This window comes from Galleria mellonella, unplaced genomic scaffold (genome assembly GCF_026898425.1).
Source record: "Galleria mellonella isolate WM207_F2 unplaced genomic scaffold, CSIRO_AGI_GalMel_v1 utg133, whole genome shotgun sequence".
NCBI classification, from domain to species: Eukaryota; Metazoa; Arthropoda; class Insecta; order Lepidoptera; family Pyralidae; genus Galleria; species Galleria mellonella.
This window is the reverse complement of record NW_026441990.1, coordinates 2,289,397-2,311,834: the sequence shown is the minus strand read 5'-3', so window position 1 is coordinate 2,311,834 and position 22,438 is coordinate 2,289,397. Positions and strand designations below refer to the sequence as shown.

The following is a 22,438-nucleotide window of genomic DNA, read 5'->3' as shown; positions in this document are numbered from 1 at the left end:
TAATAAATAATTTATATTCAAGTGAACTTATTATCTTAATAATAAGTTTTTGAATTATTTTTTATGAAACTACCAGCTTCAGTTCGGAATGCAGTTTCAGTTGAGAAGAACCTTATACTTATATATATATATATATATATATATATATATATATATATATATATATATATATATATATATATATATATATATATATAAAGATTGGTTCCGTACTGATTTGATCACGATTTAAATTAGTTTTGATTTAGTCATGTACGAATGTATCACTATGATGAATCACGCAAAGGCTGGTCAAAGATAGCGGTAACCATTGCAAAGTAATATCGATAGATAATTAGATACTGTACATTGTACATACAACTGCTAATCGAATCAGATAAAAAAACTACATGTCAGCAAACTCATACCACAGCTAGTTGGAATAACCAATATACAGATCGAATGCAATACAGCTATAATTTTCTAATATATGTAACAAAATTTATTTCATTATGTATTTTAACAAATGTTAAAGACAATAACATAATTAAATTAATATTACATGCACAAATAATCTAAGTCTATAGTCAAATTGCCGTGTGGTCCCGGCGTAGTATGGGCCATCGTTTTTTTCCGTGAATGTCGTAAGAGGTAACTAAGGGGACTTAATAGTCGAAGAATGGGCAGTAGTGTCCATCTTAAAACATCACCAAAGCCTAACTACGGTTGCCAAGTTTGCCAACTACTGGCAAAATCTTCCTTACGAGGAGGCCTATGTTCAGCAAGTAGGTACTATGTCTTTTCTCGAATGAATTAAAATAAAAATAGTTTACAATATGTTAATCCAAAATATAGGTATCTAAGTATCAAATTTTTCCAAATATGTTTTGCATGATTAAGTAAATGTCATGAAACACGTTTATGGGGTACAGGTCAGTTATATTGTCTATAGTTTTTTTTTTTTTTTTTATATATATATTATCTACCAAATTCAATACTATCACCTTTTCATTGTTCCCTTTTGGCTTCCTTCAAGATTCTTGTTTTCTAAATTGCTTCTTATTAATACACATATACTTCTTAGTTTTCTTTATCGTCCCCAATTTTTAAAAAGAAATTTTCGCATTTGTTTAGTGTTTTGATAACTGTTATTCATTTATTATAGAAACCATAACTGCAAATTATTATGGAAGACTTGAACCCACAACTACTGGAAGAAAGAACAGTGATCTCAACAATTACATCATGAAGTTCGTCGTAAACACGTTGACAGTTCCATTGTATAAAAAGTTAAATTGTAATCCAGACTTGCACTTTTATTATAGAACATAAGTCTTTATATATTTGTCCTCCATTCCAGTATGTTCTAACGAATGAGTTAGATTTATAAAGCATAAAATTATTTTACCACGGCCCCGTACCGTATATATTAGAATTATTTTTCAAAACACAAAGCGATTAATTAAATTTTATTCACGCTAACTGACCTATAGCCTCGATAAAACATCAAAACGGGCAAATTCATAATTGAAAATAAAAATATTTGACACTATACGATTAAACGTTTAATATTTTACTAATTGAACAACCACATTCTTGTCTATGACTCCAATTCTGTCTATCAATAATTATATAGTATTGAAAAATGAAAGACTCAATGCTTTTTCAAATCAATCACGCGTCACAACAGTAACTGGACGGCATTCTTTCGTGCACATTATTCAGAAATCGTCGAATAAATTTATTGAAAACGATTCGGTTAACGAGCGTTTATTCTCTGACGGTTAATACTGGTAGCTCCTTCGTAGTAGCATAACTGCAACCGGCAAACACACGCTCACAATTTTAATCTATGCAGCCGAATATTGTCCCTGACAATTTAAATACAACTCTATTACGAAGAGATAAACCGAATTGTAATGTTTCTCTCCGATCCACTTATAACTTGTTTCGGGCAACTTTCTACGCGTCAATCACGAATTACGATTTTGACGGTAATCGATAGGTTATCGGTAGCTCGATCTATCGGTCAGTAGCAGTACTAACGACATCACCCGCACGCAACCATCACGTCGGTCGATTGACGTGTATACTTTTTAATTTATTGTTTTTTTTTTTTAAGTTCAACGACTCGGTCAACGATCAATATAAATATGAAAAAGTACGGCGGGGCGTATTAACTGTAGGCATGCGCGATTATTTTAGAGCAATATATTCGTAAAGATATTATAATAAATATCTATCATAGAATATCTCAGTTATTAGTCATGATGGCGCAGTGAATAATGAACAAAATGAGTTTGTAGGTTAAGCGTTGTATGTATTCAGATCCCATACTGTGCTCCATTGACTTCTACAAGTCATATGAAAGTAATTAATGTGACCGATTGATGTGGTAGTAAATATGATAGGCACAAGTAAAAAATCCAAATGCTTTCTAAGTATTCAACGAATTTAACCGACAGTAAAAATGGGCGTGATGACTTAGCGTGAAGATCGATTATAAAATGTACAATGGTATGATTTTAGAAAATGTACTTGCTGCTAAATATTGTTCATAATGTACCTATATTTTAAACTAATAATCCAAAGTGCATAATTGAAGAAGTGCATAATTGAAAAGTGTCTAAACAGCGATTTGAAATTGTTCATGTAAGTTTTTTGAAGGACCTATATGATAGCTAGGTACTTCCTATCGATATTTTTCTTTTAACCCCTGACGCAAAAAGAGCGATGTCATAAGTTTGACGTGTCTGTTTGTTTATTTGTGACACCGTTACTCCTAAACTAATGGACAGCTTAACATATGTTTCTTTTTAAATTAAATAAAAATTTTAAATTTCATTTAAATATTGCTTAAAGTAATGGTATCTAGCTTTATTTTTTTAACATTGTTACAGAGCTAAGAGCAAAAATGGCGGTCGACTGCTCCGTGAAAAACTGGAAAAGATCGGCCTCAACTTGCCGGCAGGACGGCGGAAAGCTGCCAACGTTACCCTCCTCACATCACTTGTAGAAGGTACTAGAATCTATCCACAAGATTTTAAATATAGAAGTTAAGATCTCTCTCTTTCTTCATAATTAGAAACATGGCACCGAAACCCAAGAAAAACGCCGACGTCTGAGAGCAGTTAGTAAAAAGTAAAGTTCAGTAAAGTACCTACTCGTATTGCATCAAGTTCGACGTTGGTACTTTGCAGTTAACAGCGAATCTTCAATGATCATTTATTTTCCATCATCAAGAAGGCACCGTTCAAAACTTACTCAGAGACGCCAGGTAGATTCAAGCGATCCTATCTCTTCATTTGAAGAAAAAGATTAAAAAATGTTCTTAATTTATTTATTCTTAATTAATTAATTAAGAATAAATAAATGAATTTATCTTAATTTACTTATTCTTTTATGTAGATATATTTTTTATTTTATTAAACGTTTATAATGTAAACGTACAGCGGAGGCGGTGCACCTAGCGCGTGATTTCGGCTACGTGTGCGAGACTGAATTCCCGGCGCGTGCGCTGGCCGAATACCTCGCGCGGCAGTACGCGGAACACGACGCCCGCCGTCGTAGGGACCTGCTGCAGGCCACCAAACAGGTACATTAAAAACTGTTCTAACCTTATTCCTGTTCTACTTATTGTCTATTTATTTTATTGCTCGTTTTCTCTTTTAGCCGTTACAGCCATGTTTATAAGGTACTGTTTTGGTTGATGCCTTAGGGACAAGGCCAAATAAATAAAAAAAATTAAGTCATCATTGTGCAGTTTTAATTTTTAATTTCTTTTTTTTAGTTTTAACTAATTTTTAATGTACAATTGTTACAGTCGTATAAAATCATTATATTAAATGTCATTTAACACATTCACTCCGGGGCCAACTTTAATGTTTTTTGCTACGAGGCGGCGCTCTAATTGATGCTAATAGTACAATCGAATACGTACCACCGGTGGTACGCGCCGCCAGAAAAGACAGTCTAGTGCGGGCCACCGGTGGTACGCGTCGCCAGATAAGACAATCTAGTGCGTACCGCCGGTGGTACGCACCGTCCAATGAGACAGTCTAGCGCGCCGGCGTGAATGTGTCAAATGTTTTAGATGGTACATATTAAAATCGACGTACATATTAATCCCCTATATATTATTATATATTCTTAATCCCTAAATAATCCCAATTACCACTATTAAGAGGATGGGGAACTAATGGACCGCCTAAAACATAACCTAATTAAAATATACAAAACATAATCATACCGGAAAATATAGGTAAAACTATTGGAAATGTCCTAATATCCACTTATATGCGATGTATCCCGTAAGCAACGTACATTAGGCCTAGCTAAGATAATATAAATTCCCTTATAAAAAATAATAACCTGACCTAACAAGGTGTTATTTCCCTTCTATCAGAAATTACCATCCCAATTATTTCTGTCAGATGCTAAAAGATTTGACGGACCTAATTAAAATTTGCATAACAACATATTACCCTTCGTTTGTTAAAAATTGCCAACATGTATTTTGAATCCCTCAATAATCGCAATTACCCAGGTGACAAAGAAGCTAATGGACTTACCAAAACCATTACCTGTAAACAAGGTTTATAGATATATAAGAAATTGCCGCTACATATTATGAATCCCCCAAATAATCCCAGTTACCCCCACCAGGTGACAAAGGAGCTGATGGACCTCCTAAACCAGGACCGGTCTCCGTTGTGCAACACCCGGCCGCCGCACCTCCTGGAGCCAGCAATACAGCGACATCTAACGCATTTCTCCCTCATATCGCACGGATTCGGCGGCCCGGCCATCGTGGCCGCACTCACGGCTATACAAGTATGTATTACTAATTTACTTTTTTTCTAATACTTAAAATGCCACCTAATAAAGATAAAACAAAAACTGCAAAGAAACGAAATTGAATTGAAACGTAATTGTGATCTGGATGACCCACCTTATAGAAAACGGTAACCATCGTCTATAAACATAACCAGCACCGTACTATTGTTATTATCCACCTTTTACCGTTAACCGTAACCGTATCCACCATTAACCGCCCCCTGCTGAACATAAGCCTCCCCCTTGGGGGTTTTTGCCAGTAATTACCACACTTGGCAGGTGCATTGGCAACCGCATCTGACTGCTGACTCTTAAAATATCTCTAAATTCTGTGGTTTAGAGATGTTTTAAGAGGGACCCGCCTATTTATATTACAGTAAACACGCATTTATCAAATTTTTTCTTTGTTCACAGAATTTCCTGAATGAATCGCTCAAACATTTAGACAAATTATACCCCCAAAGCGGCATGGTGACATCTTCAATGGACAAAACAAAGATGGACCCCGATATTAAGAAGTAACATAAGACGGACGACGATATCGTCGGAACATTCCATCCTGTAAGGGAGCTAGTAATGGGTGTGACGTCACTGACGGTGTAAGGAACCATAATGGCGTCTCTAATAGACGTAATATCTACATAGTAATTAATCTGAGAACGTCCTCTATTCAGGGACTGTCAAAATTAATCTGTACTCGGAACGTGACGACCTCTTTTATTAAAACTATAATACTAATCGTTGGGTTAATTAAATTAAAATATAAAAATATTTTACCTATAACGTTTTACCTATTATTAAAGTCTGGTCAATATATAAGAAATTTTACAGTGTCACAAGTATTCCTTGAATAACTACAGTATGATCTTCAAAAATCGGCTCCTTCTGAATTTACAACATATGGACATTCACATATGGATCGCAATTAATTACTATCATCAATATCATTATGATTAAAAAAATATTATTTATCTAAGCTCTATTGAATTTGGGTAAATTAAAGGTTCTTAAAAATACATACTTATGTAACAAAATGCTTAAATTGATAATTTCAAACATGGTTCTAAAAAAATATCACAGACCATATAGACAATTTTTTTCTTGTGGCTTCGACTTCCATATCTCTTGTTCACTGTACACAACTTCGACCATTGACGATAAATTTATTTTTTTAATTAAAAAAATGGAAGCAAAGGTGTCATAGAACAAATTTTTTTTCTTAAATACTAAATATCTAACTGCCATTAAATGTGAGATTGCGTATTTATTTTTATGAACGCGACTCGGACGCGACCCGCATACGAATAAAGTGCAATTATGATACTCGAGATTGTGAGAATATGTACATATAGTGATAGATATAAAACATTAGTATTAATAAGCATTTATAAGTAGATATACATAACAACTCATGATTTCTCATTGTTTACAGAGGCGAATATTTTAATTGTAATAAAATTTCGCATTGTAACGTAGGTGGGACTACGTAATGGTGATCAATAACTAATTTCCCATACTCACAACCATAACAACCATAATCCTTAGAAAATTATAACAGGAAATATCAAAAAAATATATCAATATTTCTTTTTTTGATTATACGGAAAAATAATGTTTTAGATGTCTATTTATTTTGAATTTGAAATGTAATCTATTTTCCTATACTTGGCACCTCCATACCTATAATATTAGCATATCTTACTATTTTTTAAATTTCATTTCGTAAAAATATAAATTCATATAATTTTTTTTTTTTTTATTTTAAAGTTACTCGCATATTTTATGCACTGTTGTTTCAAAAGACCTGCCAAGATGGTTTATTAATTATTTCGCAGAATTTTCTCTCAGATACAGAATTTTAAAAATATAATAAATACGTCATTAAATTGTTTAACATTTGGTTCGAAAGATCAACACTATTTAACGTGTTACACATCACAATGTAAGAATATAAATTTACATCAAATGAATTATGATAATTTCTGATTAAATTAAAACTTAATTCCAGCCACAAACTATAATAGTTCCACCTACGCATCCACCGCAATAAGAAAACATATCAAATTATTAATTGTAAATAATATAGAACTATAGAGACAACAAAATAAAAATACATTTTCCACGAGCATTACTCTGTGTGATAGATACGTTTGCAAATCTGACAACTTACCTGAAAATGGAACGACAATTATATTATTATTATTAATTTATTTTGTAACTTTAATCAATTTAAATTTTTACCTTGTCTAAGTAGATATGTAACTATTAAAAATTATTTTAATTTTTAATTGTTACAATGTAATAATGTATGTATTTATTATATACCAACCTGTTACAAAAAAAAATTAAATAGTTTTTTTTTATTTTGATATACATTTCGGTAGAACTGTATGGCTACTAAAATCTGACAATATACTTAATCAGCTATAAATTATAATATTTATAAATGATTTTTTTTAATTAAGAATATATCTATATATTACTATCCCAGTGTTGTCAGTCTACAGGTAAGTTGAACAAAAACCACTGAACGTAGTTTATAATTTGTACCTACTCTTAGAATTAGTAAAGCTAGTGATTCAATGTGAAAGTGTGCCAATTAGTTTTTTCATTGGAGATCACCTTATTGATTTTCCAACGAGTAAGTATTTAATATTTATTGTTTTGTACATAATTATCAAAACGTGCTATTTTCTTGCCTAAAACTTTACGCTTCAATGTGTTGAATTATAAGCACAATTATATTTCTATTGTCGTTGTTAGTTTGCTCAATTATCTCAAATTGTAACTGTCATATTGTATTTTTCCCATTATAAAATTAAATGTAATTCAAAAAGATCAAAATTTTAAAAGTACCTCAAGTGTATGTATATTTTATATTTTACACTATATATAAGAGGTAACCAAGAGGTGAAAATGAGTATCCGAAACTCATCGGTAGTATATAGGTATATGTAACGTGAGTCCCTAAGTTTACATTGATTTACGTTTGTACTGTATTAACGTTTACTGTATTGACAACTCAATTACACCTCTAACAAATGGTTTCAATAGCTCAAACTTACCATACAAACATGTTAAGGTAAACGTTGTTTAAATTTTTGTTCAACTCACTCTACGAACACAGAATAACTCTTATGAACTTTTGAATCTTCCATATTAAATCGTTGATTTAACCGAGCGAGTCACAAAATATTTTTTATAATGTTAGACCACAAATAATGTACCTAACAATGAAAAAAATCTGTTTCAATGTGTACTGTCGATAAGTTTCATACTTTTATAACTAGTTACCTATTCTGTTAGGTCCTGTATAATTTGCTAATTATATTTTAATTTATTAATTTACTTATTTAATAAATGGAGTCTTGATATAAATATTTTCACAAAATATGTAACATTCTAATTGATAGTGAAGACTACGTAAATATATATGAACATATTGTGCCAAACAATTTTAGAAATATTTTGTAACTTACTAAAGAAAGAATAATGAATTTGTATTCCTAACTTTTCTATTAATTTATCTACATGTTTTTTGTAAATAAATATCACAATCGATTATAATTTAAATAAATATCGTAATTTTTAGTTTTATTTTTTCTAAACGACGGATCTGTCTTCGCACTGTGCTGATTAATTACCTCATTGTCTTAAGGATTTTTGTATTGCCATTTAGAATAACTCATAACATAACCAATATCTACATTCCAATAAAAAGATTAATTGAAAACAACGTTTCATCCAATTCAACAAGAAATTAGTTATTGAAATAAATTTTAAAACACAAAATATGACAACTGTAATTTCATTTCTGTCTTAACAACACCTAATAGGAAGTAATTTGACGACCTTCGTAAAGATGTAATGTCCCGGGTTCAATTTTCAGTTGGGCCAATATAACAAACCACTTTTTATAAAATTATTTTGGATACTTTTGGATATTCTGGATTGTGTGTATTTATTTTGATAGTCTGATTTCTCATGATAATAAAGTGTTAACTTAAGTATCAAACCGTATAATTTCTAAAATTTTTTTTTAAAATCTTATTTACTATCTATTATCTTGCTGCTTGTAAATAAAAAAATATAGTTTTGTCTATTCCAATTTTAAAATTAGGAAAATTAAGGATGATTCGAATGAAATGCTCATGTCATTTATCTTAGATGAAAGTGGAAGGGCAAAAGGAGAGATCCGCTTCATATAATTTATTTTATTAAATTTGATTTAGATACAGTAGGTAATTAATTTCTACTTTCAAATATATTTTAAACTGAGTGCCTAGTATGAGTTACACAAAGATTTATTTTACGATTGCGTTCACCTTTATGTGTATGTTCAGGATAAGTTAGTATTAAAAATTTAACAGCGCCTGTAGTGAATAGTTTCGGAAACACAGATTTTAATCCGAAATTATAAACTTGAACGCAATCGTAACGTAAATCTTTGTTAAAATAACTTAACTAATCCAACTCCTTGAAACGGGACTAAATCTAAAAAAGAAATCAATACAATCTGCTAAGAACATTCAATTTCGGAATCTTTGACAATCTGGTAACCATTTCTCATCTATGTTCTTATATTAAAAGTGGGACTGGTTCTGAAGAGCTATTTCTCTAAGTATATCTCTCCATCCAATAATTAAATTTGATAATTATGCGAAAACACTGTTTCGTGGATTAAAAAGATAAAAATTTAAAGTTATGATAAAATTAATTAATATTAGTCCTTACAATAAAGATTTCGCTGTGGTATCAAATTAACATTTTAATTTGAGACAGGTTTGGCACCGCAAACCCTTGAAGGTAATATTTAATTTTTGAATCTGCAATACAATCTGCAATCCTTTAGAAGGTACCTACATATCTCCTAGGAGTGTTAAAGAGATAAAAAAGTGTCACAATATATATATATATATATATATATGATAACGGGTAAAATAAAAACAACTTAATAGTTTTATTAAATTTCAGTCAATAATGTATTTTTTTTAATATTCCGCTTAAAATTTTATCATTTTTGTATTAGATATTTGATAAAATTATGAAATTTTTAAATTACCTTTGTGTACTTAATTTTTGTTTCTTGAAGTAAAAGAATGATGTTACGCATTTTGTTTTTATTATATTACCTAACTAGCTTTTACCCGCAAATTCATTCGCGTTACCACGATATGTTCACTGACCGAGATAAATAGTAGCCTACTTCCTTCGCAAAGCAAGAATAAACAATTGTAGATAGGGAAATAACAAGGGAAACACTCAGGTTATAGAATGAGCTCTCTGCCGAGGTTTTCCTAAGAGACTACAGCATGGAGTTCTTCAAAAGAGCCCTTTTAAAGTTTATTCAGGGTCGGCAACGCGCGCATAATACCCTTGGAATTGCAGGCATTCGTGGGCTATGGTAACCGCTTACCTTTAGGTGGGCCGTATGCTTGTTTGCCACCTCAGTGGTATAAAAGAAACTTATTATTGTATAAGAGATGGTGAACTTTTTTTTTTAATTAGTAACTGATACACCATCGGTAAGGCAATAAGATGGTTTGCACTAAATATCGTGTTTTTCGTTTATATCGTGTTAAATTTAAAAATTATTGACGAGTAAAATTGTACGCGGTCACGGTGACAGTGGAGCAAGGGTGCTAAGAATCTCTGGCAGAGATATTTTTACCAATTAAGACGATTGAATCTGCCAAAACTATTTTTTTTTTTTGATGAGTGAAAATGGTATGGTAACCCCGCCTGCGCTAACGGGATACGCTGGCGGAGCACCAGTGAAGGGTGATAGATGAGAATGAAAACAGGCCAGTTAGCCCATCATGATAAATTCATCAGGAATTAACCATGATAGTTTCCAGGGGGAACCGCGAGGAGATCGACCTGGTTGGGTATATTGCTAGCAATGGGATTCTCAGTCTCCATTACTAACAATCCCTTTCCCCCGGCAAAATATATTAGGTACTCGAAAAGATTGTGGAGCTGGAAGAGGTGAACAAGTTACACTGGGATATCATAGGATTATCTGAAACTCGAAGACAGGAGGAGAAAAACGATCATCCTTGAATCCAATAACTTATTCTACCACCAGGAGGGCGACCTCCGCCCCATGGTGGTGTCGGGTCAATTATCCGCAACTTCCTCGTTAATAATGTTTTTTTATACAACTTAGAATGGCAAACAAGCTGACGGCCCACCTGATGGAAAGTGGTAACCGTCGCCTATAGACATGAGCAGTACCATGGACATAACAGAGTATACTGTTTCACCCATGATACCCCCCATGCGTTGCCATTCCTGAGGACTCGGGTGTTATTCCTCTGTACCCTATAAATTCACGCCATATCACACCCTTCAAACCGAAACACAGCCATGCAAACGCAACTGCTTCACGGTAGAAACACGAATGGGACAGAGGTGCCCAAGCAATTGACTTTTGTACAAAGTCTCCCTCTGTCTCAATGATTGACAAGGGTGGCATACCTGATACTCAGAATTTCCGAAAGATATTCGCTGAATGTTATACTGATATATGCGCCGACCGTGACACACTAATAATAATGTAGAAGCAAAGTATGAGGACATTACAACAGTCATACGTTCCTCTAATACTCGGTAGACAGTATAAACAGGGAACTTCAACGCTAAACTGGGCACAAGAAAAGACTATGAGACGAGAATGAGGAATTACGGTATCAAGCAGGGAAATCCTATGGAAAGCAATTGCTTGACTTCTTACGAACTTCTTAAGAAGGTACTCTTTATAATGAACTCCTTCTTCCAAAAGCAGCCCCACAGAAAATGGACCTGGACTAACCCCAACAGATACACAAATTGTAGGAGTCCCTCAAGGTAATGTTCTGGATCCACTTCTTTTTCTAGTTAGTGTAAACGATTTACCTAAAATCACAAAACACCTCTGTGTGACGTTTGCAGATGATGGGACCATTTTTATTACAGATAATAGCAGTAATAATAAACTATTAACCTTAAAGTTAATTTTAATAAAACAAAATTTATTCAATTTCACAACTATAAAAATTGAAAATCCAGAATTCTAATATAACAGTCGTAATGTAAATAATCAAATTTTTTGTTCATTTACATTACTAGTTTATATATTTGACAGTTTATGTAAAAAGTATGCAAGCAGGTTGTATCTGAATTTAGTAGGGTTATACGATCGTATAATATTTTCTATACACTAGTCTACTATGAATTGACAAAATAGCAACTGATTGTGTATCTTTCATCCCAAGACAATCATATAATTTACAGATTTTATTTTATCATTCCTTCTATGTAATTCGTTATTCTTAGAACTGGGTTAGAGAAATAACGCCCAAGAATGAATGCCATAGATAGTATAATATCCCCTAACAATAATAGTCCATTATTGTAGCAGCCAGCAACTGAGCCATTAATGCCTAGTTGTGTGCCTAGGCTTGTATAGTACTTTTCTCATACAATGCGAGGCAATCAAAAATACAATTTTACTTTTTAAGTTCAATGACGAATAACGAGCAATAATAATTTTTCACGCGCCATAATGTTCCTTTGTTTTTTTTTCAATAAACAGCTTTCTATTTGCAAGCCAGTTCGAAAATTAAATAAAACCTTTTATTAGTTACCTCCTTAGTAGCCATGTTTCGAAGTAAAAGGTTATTCCATTTTTAAATTACAGGACAGATATGAGTTTACATAGTAATTTATCTGGCCGCAAAACACGACAGATATGGATTTTCATACAACTTTTGCCGGCCACTGCCTGCATGTATCTGGCCAGTACGGCAATTTTGATTTATCTTGAAGAAGATTGTCAAAATAATGCTCACATTTCCAAGCATGTTTGATAAAAAAAAACAAACTACACTTTGTAAACTGATAGTTTGATTTCTAAATTTATGTCAAAAATTGACAAATGTGTCAAATGTCAAATCTCTTATTTATTTTGCTTCAACTTCTAACCGCCTTTTTTTACTGATTTTCAATTTACTGTGTTTGCTTAGATGAAGTCGATGAAAATTATATTCAACAACCAAGATAATACTTTTGTAAAGTGAATATGTTTGGTACAAGTAACCTGATGAAAAAATGTTTCCAGTCAGATGTTCAACTGTACGATTGTGTAAATATAGCTCAAGACGAGATAACATCTACGATTGTTCTCTGGAATAAGTTTCAAATATTGGTCTACGAACACAATAATTTACAGAGTGTGGTTAAAACATTCATTCCAGATTTTCAAATCCATACTTTAATTTTACATAACAACTATATTTTATGTTTGGATAATAATCATTATGTTCACACAACATCGCTAAGATTTAAGAGCCCGGCTACAAAACGATTTAAAAGTTTCTTCCAGGTAAGAGAACAAGATGTTACAATGTTTTCTCAACATCGTCAAGACCATGTTTTTTGTCTCAAATATCAATCTGAAATGTATTACCTCTCTCTTCATAGATTCACTGCAACTTTCCAACTAAAGAAAAAAGTTGCAATAAAGCATTCTGGGCCATGGCCTTTACCTAAACCTAACTCAAATAAATGTTTATTGTCATCACGTAATATTAGAGCAATCCATTTTGAAACAATAAAAAAAATCCATGAAATAAAAACATATGAAGATTGCAATATTATATTAATATCTTTTGATAGATTAACTATATATAGTTGTTTATTCAGTCCCAAAATGATCGAAGATGAGGTTTCCATTGAAAAATTATATACATGCCCCTCCGAAATATGTAATGCAGAAATTATAGATAAAGATCGTCTATCAATATTAATTTCATTAAAAATGGGATGTCTGATGATATTAAATCTAGAAAATATAACTGAGCAGCCTAAAATTATTTATTTAAACACAGCAATTTATAAGTATATAAATCTAAATGAGAATATAATATACACAGATGGTGTTGATATGTGGATATCATTGAACATATATTCTAAGAATGATATTAATTTTCGAGAGCTTATTGTCAAATATGTTAAAGATTTTATTAAATGTGGAGAATATATAATATGCACTACATACAATAAGTTTTTATATATTATATCATTGAATGATGAGACATCATATATTAAACCAACAAGTGACCCTTATGTACCAGCAGAAAAACTTCTAAACAATTCTGAATATTTATATGGAATATTAGAGGCAGTTGAAAAGTACAATGATATTGTAAAAAAGGTACAAGAAGAGAGTAATTATATTACAGCACTAGCGTTATCAAATAGACAAGATTTAATGGATGGCCTTATTCAACACAGAATTGTTGTGTATGAAAGTTATCAAGAAGCTCTACAAGATAATAAAGATTTAATTATTACAGATAATATAGAGGAATATTTTAAAACAGGTGCATTATTGTTTGTTGTTAAGATTTCTACTGTAACAATACAACACGTATTTGCTAACATGATATCCAATTTGTTAAATGACTTAAAAGTACATGTAACAATGGTTGACATCAATTCAAAAATACTTAAAACAACAAGTGTAAAATTGCGAGGCTCACTGAGAAAAGTCAACATTTTGATAGGTTTAAACAATAGAAACACAAAAATATTTGAAGTTAAGGCTTTAATAAAAATTATTGTGAAGATACCAGGGGCACATGATCACAAACAAGTGCTGTGGTCTGCTTTATGTAGAAAGGAAATACCTTTATATTCAGAACATTTAATAACAACTGCTGTTAATACTAATAATGTATTTATTAAAGAATCAGTAGATAATATAGAAGATTTGATATATAAAATAGCAAGTGAACATCATAAAGATTTATTTACATTTTCTGATATAACAAAAGATGAAGAAGCACTAAATTGGTCTATGTACTTGAAACTCCCAGTCAATTATAGAGAATTATTGAAAAATCAAGATTACTGTAGAAAAAATTTTAGCTTAAGCAGAACAGACTATCTAATACAAGAGTATACAATGAAAGAATTTTTAGATTCAAAGAATGATATATCTTTTAGAATTGGTAATGAAAAAGTTAAATTAGTTATAATCAATGATGACCCATCATTGCCTGTATTAAAAGTGACAAGTAGGAATATATGTATAGCATTCAACATAAGGAATTTCTTTTCTAAAGTAATTTACAATAATTTTGAGGGTCAAGCAAAGAGAGAATATGTTACTCATGCTTTGTACAATGTTATAGAGGTGTGTGTTATTTTATAACTTGCATATATTTTAAATCAATCTGTTGAGGCAAACCATACGAATAATAGATAGCCTTATGTTTCGGTCCAATTTACATAAAGTAGGCATAACATTTATTTATACGTGTATATAGAGGGAGTGTAGGGTGGGCCATACCCACCTCAGAATTGTCTGTTACCTATCCCAAGACCCGAGTGAACATTCACAAACATATCTGGGAGTACATATAAGCCTTTTGAAGGGGCCCTCCTCTCCCCCCTCCCACCTATAGTATGTTAAATACGTCAATGCAGTTACAGTTTGTCACATTTTCAATAAGCATATATTTAAATTCCATCATTTACACATATTTAATAATTTAAAATTTTAATCCACAAAATAAATTCAATCACTTCAATTTGTGATACAATATCCTAATGCAGAAGTAAATTTTATTAAATCTATAAATAATTGTCAAAACTGGTTTAGAATCGGTGAAGATATAAGATAACTTAACCACACAAAGTACAACCTGTATTTTCAAACCACCTTCTTTTAAAACCACATACCCATACCACATACACACCAAGGTTTAATAAACTAATTTTTATATTTATACTCTTACATTCTTTTTTTTTTCAGATCTTAAAAAAGGAATTATTTGCATGTGCTACGGGCGTTTGTCCTTTGGACAAATTCTATTTATTGGCAGATCAATTTCAACGAAGTGTGATTGGTGCTTTTCCAATATGATAGTGATATATAGAAAATTGAATCTATAAATTTTTTATAAAAACTATCAGACTTCCAAGGTGCCATTAAATTTAGAGATTTAATATTTAAACTGATCGTGTCATTATCTTTTCCGCAGTAAATAATGAATGGTAGAAACAATAATGAAGTCTCCCTTCAAAAGTTTTGAGCAATTGATGCAGTGCATCAATTGACCATAATATAGCCCCCAAGTAGCTCTGTACTACATTTTCCAATAGCATTTTATATTTTTTTTTTATAAAATGCACAGTCATATTATTAATATTTTTCAACCCACGATATTGTTAGAAAACACAAAGTAAAACCCTATATCAAACCATCTGGCAAATGTAGTAATAAGCTATATCCTTTTCATTGTAGTATACTTTTTACCCAACCATGGTTTGTTAATGATTATTGTTTGTTATACGATTTATTTTATGTATTATAGATTATTGCATGGTATGAGTGAAAATTGCATTAATATAAATAAATCTGTGATGAAATAAATATTTAATAATAATTCTATTTATAGTTTTACTTTCATCTTTTAAAAGTAACACTAATATGTAATTTTTTTAATCGGTTGAGCACCTTAGAAGCTCAACTAGTCGTCGAGAAATTTGGCATACGAGTCCCATGGAAAAGAATATTTTTTTACTATAGACTAGGTACTAGTCCTCAGTCATTTTTCTGGTCTTGCGTGTACTAATTGTCTACTAGTAATTCGGATTCATTGGCTCATAAAAAATCCTTGCTCGTATCTATTGCGACCTACACGTTCTTCTTCCTGGAAAGCAATCTGATTAATTATTGTAGAATTCATCACAATGGACTAACTGACCTGCTTTCATCCTCACCTCATCATCCCTCACTGGTGCCCCGCCAGTGTATACCATGGCACAGGGGGGGTTACCATTATATTTAAACCCATAAAAGAGCCCAACCACATTCATATTTCTTCAAAACATGATTTGAAGGAGGAATGAACCTCCACAGACATGTCAAGGTCAATAAAAAATAAAAAACCAAAATTATTATTATAATCTATATATATTTAGACCATTCTCCTGAGGAGCTCGTTGATTTTGTCCTCACGGTTGCCAAAGTCACCGCCATCAACGTAATGGATAGTCTTCTTGCGCCATCCTCCGGTCGGATTGTTTAGCTTGAATGGCCATAAGAAGTTGCTTGCATACTGCAAAGATAAACACTTATTGCAGAAGACTATAGATTCTCCCTCAGATAAAGTATTCTAAATCATTTTTTACATTAATACATTTTCCTATTTATAAAATACTGACCGTATCCTGCGACTTCACTACTTTATAAGAATAATAAGACTAAGTCGCAATCTGTGTACGCTATCAGTCTAATGTATTAAAATCTGGCTATGTATATCAAATATTTTTACAGATACAAAACAACAATAAAACTAGCATAAACCTATGACATCGCCGTCGTTAGATGCTGATCTAGTTTTTATGCTATATAATGTATGAAGTAAAATCTATTCACATGGATTATTATAATTATACTAGACATAATTTATTAATTATGATAAAATTTTTTAGATTTCCACCTGATGGAAAGTGGTAACCGTTGCCTATAGATATGAGCACTGTTTATACTGTTTCGCCCATGATACCCTCCATGCATTGCAATTTCTGAGGACACCGGTGTTATTCCTCTATATCTTGTAAATTCACTGCCATTTCCCACCTTTCAAACTGAAACACAGCCATTCAAACACAACTGCTTCACGGTTGCAACACAAATGGGATAGAGGTGCACAAGGAAACAACTTTTATACAAAGTCTCCCTCTGGTTTGTATACAAACACCTAGTGTGAAAGTGAAATATCAACCTAACAGGATTTACTAAAAAAGATACTTTTTCTTACGCCTTAATATTGCCTTAGGAAAAGATTTTTTTGTGTATGATTGAAGGATGATGTAAGCTATTAAAATGAACATATTTACCTTGAACTTGTCACCAACAGTGAAGATCTCGTGGATGAGATCCTCTACGCAAATGATGTTGCTCTTGCCAAGCTTTTCTTCTATTATCTTGTTGGATGTGATTGGCACACGTTGACCATTCACCTTTGCGAAACCACGTTTGTATACCAACTGGAAACATATAATAATGTTACTGATCTATATTTCTTTTATAAACTAATATGCATTCAACTTGAAATAGTACTGTTTTTTAGTCAAACTATGAAATCCCTATAATCTATATTCTGCACGTTGTAACATGGCACTAAAGTTTGGAAGTACAAGTCAAACTAATAATAATAAACAAAATATATGATTGATAAATAAATATGATTAAATATTTTGCAAATTCAATATCATACAATTTTAATAATTTATGTGGCCTACAAAATGCTACAAGGCGCAAAGTATAAATGTTATTAACTAAAGAGGAAAAAAAATTTATGAATGCCATAATCACAAAACAATTGATTATTTACTATCAGAAACAGAAACCCAAAAGTTATATGGAGATTTATTAGAATCTCTTACATAATATTCAATTAAATAAGTTGTTAAACAATATTGACATACACCACTGATTCGTCATTTCGATCAGTTTGAAACAAAAGTGAATTTGAGTAAAGATTAATTTTACCATAAAAGGACCCCGTTAATAGCAGATGGATGTGCTTACCTCGCGTACACTCTTGAGGTTAGGATATCCCCAGGTGATGTAAGGCTCGGCGATGCGCAGCATGTTCACCGTAGCTTTGTTAAGTCGTACGAATACGGCGTTGTTGATCTGACGCAGTCTAAACAGCTGTAGGACTTTGCGCACCTACAATATAAAAAAAAATATCTATATTAAAACATACAGCAAGTTAATATTAAATCATTAGTTTATCATCATCATATCAGCCTTTAACTATCCACTGCTGAATATAAGCCTCCCCCTTTTTTTTTGCATTATGCGGATTGGCAACTACAGTTAGGGTTTGGAGATGTTTTAAGAGGAACACTGCTGCCCATTCTTCTTCCTTTCTTGATCGCCTCTTGCAACACCCACGGGAAGAGGGGTGGCCTATTCTATGCCGGGACCACATGGGCAAAAGGGTATTTTCATCCTTCCTTTCCCATGAGTGTCATTAACTTAGAGAACTTAATGTTAGAGAAATGGACAGCATCGTTCCTCATAACACATCACCAAAGCCTAACTGCGGTTGCCTGTAGCAACTAATGACATTAACCTCCAACTAGGAGAGGCCTATATTTAACAGTTGACAATCAACAGCTGATTCGAAGATGATGATAAAATACAGGGTATGAACACAGTACTTTGTGACTGTTTGGCACACAGTTGGCATATAGCAAAATTGCAAGCTGGTTAACTAATTTTACTACAAAAAAAGTCTAAACACCTTAACATCTAAACAAAATAAAAACAAAAAATTACCTTTGGTGAGACCTGGTTGATACCGCGGATACGGATGACAAAGGCAAGCTTTGCCTCACCGGGCACATAGTAGTTACCACGGTTGCGTGCCTGCAATATTACACAACAAAATTTAATACAATAATAAGTCAAATTTATTAAAACTGGAACAAAAAAATATCTACCACCATATAATTAATATTTGATATTACAAATTTTCTTTTTTACTACTAATTTCTGAATAACAATAATAAATGTAGAATAATATTGTAATTAAGTTTCATATTTTTGTTAATAATACTCTCTAAAAAGCACACTAAATTGGATATCCTTCCCCTTTATCCTCTTCTAACCTGTCACCTTCATACATGACACTCCCTAGCGATTGTAATTTGAGTAATAACATGTCTGCAGGATTTGATACTGGATGTTTCCACTACATATAGTTAAAAAAAATACTGAATTAGATGTTATTTTGCAGAAATCCATATCTTTTCTTCTCAAATGAAATTGCATTCCAAACTGACAGTAGATTGATAAAAAACGACTATTCACAAAATGTCTATAACTAATTTTACTTAAAACTTATTTATTTACTAGTTTGTAGATTATAATTTTTTTGTTTACTTTCACTATCATTATTATGGTAATTAAAGCCTTTTCTAATGTCCTCAAATGGCAGTCAAACTCATATTAAGGATAAGACAATTAAACAAAATAACACTAATGAACTAATCAATGACAACCTACTATACAAATCTGAATGGCCTCACCTGTCTGGCCAGCCTGATTTCGTCACGCTCCCTGATACGATACTCTTTAACATATTGCTCAGCACGCTTGAAGATTTCCTTCTTCTTTTTGATGGCAGCTGTACGCCTCTTGAGTGTGACCTGAAGTTATAGAATATGTTATGTTATGTATTGTTCTAATAATCTTTTGATATAAATATGAAAAAAATAAAGACATCAGATTGTAATATTACAGCATCCTTATCAGATGAACTATGCCTTTAATGGGGAATCATCATGACAATTTGCCTTTTATGGAGCATCATTATATTTTATGATTTATTCAATATCAGCAACAAAGGCATAATTGTAAGCTGATATTAATGAAAGAATCCCAGTAAATAAAAAAAGGCATTTTTATTATTAGGTTCAGTATATAATAGACCAAAACTAAAACTAGTTGCAAGTTAATGGAGGCTCTCTCAATGTTGAGGGTCCACCTATCCATGGGTTTTACAGACCATCATCATATTCCTACACCATTACTAATCTGTGTATTTTAAAATCGAATAAATAATTTCATTCATAAATTAATGTAGCATGTTTATTATTTAAAGTAACTAACATCCAATGTCCTAGTCAGAAACCCATGAAGATATTTGGTAGAACAATAGCATTACTTGGCAGTACTTAAAATCAAACTTGATTATGACTAGTAATAACTGTAAATGTAAAATGAAAGTAAAAAAATAGCATGCACTCTATTTATATGTGTTGACCTTCTATGGCTCAATATATAAAGTATTCTTTGTTCCAAGTTATAATACAATCTACCTTCATACCAAATTTAACCTGTAGTTTTTATATGAAAGAGCAACAAACATCCATCCATCCATCCATCTTCACGAACTTTCACACTTAGAATATGATGATGAATATGAGAAGAACATATATAATAGAATAAGTTATATTAAAGTGGCTGTATTTTATTGTTCATAGCAAAAAAACGAAATATAAAACTAGTTGCTTAATAAAGTTTGTTATCTATAGTATGATCTAGCCTTAAACTGTGCCATGTTTATTGTTTATTAACCTGTAAACGACGAGCCCTAAGTGCATCCCTGCGTTTGCGGTGCTTGAGCACTGACTCGGGTACAGCAGGCAGTTTCTTACTGCCTTCTTTGCCCTTCGCTGGGGCCTTCTTTTCAGCAGGCTTGTCAGCCTTCTTCTGTGTTGTCGCAACCATCGTGCTGAAATGTAGTTTTGAGAAACTGTATATAATTTAATAATATTAATATTTAAATAAAATTATTATAAATATTTATTGAAGAAAAACATTAATACTTTATCTACCTTCATGCTAGCTACCTTTCTTAAAACTTTAAACATACTCAGTAACACTGAGATGTCTTTTTTTTGAATTGAAATTACATAAATGAAAATTTTTATTTAATAGTTTCAACTATTATGTTAAAAATATCCAGTTTTTTTTTATCTTAAGTACTATTTCAAGACCGAAGAGCAGAGCTATTTTTCCTGATGTAGATCTGTAAATGGATGTTCAGATATGACTCCACTCCTTTACGTATTACACACATTTTTATGCTTGACTCGTTTGAGAGGTGGAAAACAACAATAAATTACAAGATATGGAGGCATAACACCATATTAAGAATATCATGCAACATAGAGGTACCAAGAACGTCAGTGTATTCTTTAGGACACATGGTGGTGTTTATGTAAATAGGCAACAGCTACCTGTTATATGCTCAGTTTGTTTACTGTTCTAATTTGTGTAAAAAAAATATAAACCACCTAAAAATCTTGTAAAAACAATAAATCTATTAATATTGTCAATGGAAAGTCTCGTAATGTGACTAATACGACCTAAGCACGAACAAACGTATGCAATAGGAACAAAATTAAAATTATTCAATTTACATATTAAATTCAAAAATAGAGGGGTGAAAATGTGGACGTAATTATAATCTGAAAATCCCAAAAACTAGTCTTCTATGAAAACAAGCGTGAAGACAACTAAAGAGGTTAGGTTAGTGAAAAAGGAACCTTATTATTATATTATTTTCACTACCCATAACCGATATACATTTAAGAGATAAATTAATTTTATATGTAGTAAGTATATATTAAAAATCTGCTAAAAGCATGTGATTTCAGTTGTAAAGAAAAACAAGGAGCTTTTGAGGCGGCATGACATCCATTCAATTTCTATCACTTTTCACAAAAACCACGAAAAATATTTGAAATATTGACACGTACGGTAAACTTCCTATTAATTTATAAACTAAGTTAAACCAATTTATAAATAATATACAATTTTAAAACAACCTGCGATGCAAAACTCCACGCGGCACGAGTGTCAATTTATCAAAAGAACGACAGAAAGAAATTACTTCCGGTAATCGCCATATTCAATTTATTTTTCTACTGGCAATATTAATATTAGTGTGCATGATGGCCAAAGCTAAAAATTTATTATTTAAAAATACAGTTGGTATTACAAATTATAATAATTTTATATTTATTAACTAATCAAGTTAAGTAT

At 31.8% G+C, this 22,438-nt stretch overlaps 3 protein-coding genes across 4 annotated transcripts in view; 2 read left to right on the top strand and 1 right to left on the bottom strand.

Annotated features, from left to right (window-relative positions):
- LOC113511179 (transcription factor AP-2-epsilon) overlaps window positions 1-8,347 on the top strand; it is a 60,598-nt gene extending 52,251 nt beyond the window's left edge. Inside the window, 4 exon segments of the mRNA XM_052903208.1 lie at window positions 2,880-2,998; window positions 3,432-3,574; window positions 4,645-4,812; window positions 5,230-8,347. Of these exon segments, the coding sequence (XP_052759168.1) occupies window positions 2,880-2,998; window positions 3,432-3,574; window positions 4,645-4,812; window positions 5,230-5,337 (538 nt within the window). The 3' untranslated portion in view covers window positions 5,338-8,347.
- Window positions 8,348-12,336: 3,989 nt separating this feature from the next.
- Window positions 12,337-16,212, top strand: LOC113511131 (uncharacterized). Its single transcript, XM_026894728.3, has 2 exons — window positions 12,337-14,995; window positions 15,617-16,212. The coding sequence occupies exons 1-2, from the start codon at window positions 12,878-12,880 to the stop codon at window positions 15,725-15,727; spliced, it is 2,229 nt and encodes a 742-aa protein (XP_026750529.1). The 5' UTR covers window positions 12,337-12,877; the 3' UTR covers window positions 15,728-16,212.
- A 549-nt stretch (window positions 16,213-16,761) lies between these two features.
- Window positions 16,762-22,378, bottom strand: LOC113511005 (60S ribosomal protein L7). 2 transcript variants are annotated; one of them, XM_026894552.3, is made up of 7 exons: window positions 22,222-22,378; window positions 20,966-21,122; window positions 19,915-20,034; window positions 19,163-19,252; window positions 18,404-18,547; window positions 17,710-17,859; window positions 16,762-16,925 (listed from the first exon to the last, which is right to left on the bottom strand). In XM_026894552.3, exons 2-7 carry the CDS (start codon window positions 21,116-21,118, stop codon window positions 16,785-16,787), a joined length of 798 nt encoding a protein of 265 aa, XP_026750353.1. In that variant the 5' UTR covers window positions 21,119-21,122; window positions 22,222-22,378; the 3' UTR covers window positions 16,762-16,784. The 2 variants fall into 2 exon arrangements, with proteins under 2 accessions (XP_026750353.1, XP_052759169.1); XM_052903209.1 differs by having other exon boundaries at window positions 22,153-22,228.
- Between the last annotated feature and the right edge of the window lie 60 nt (window positions 22,379-22,438).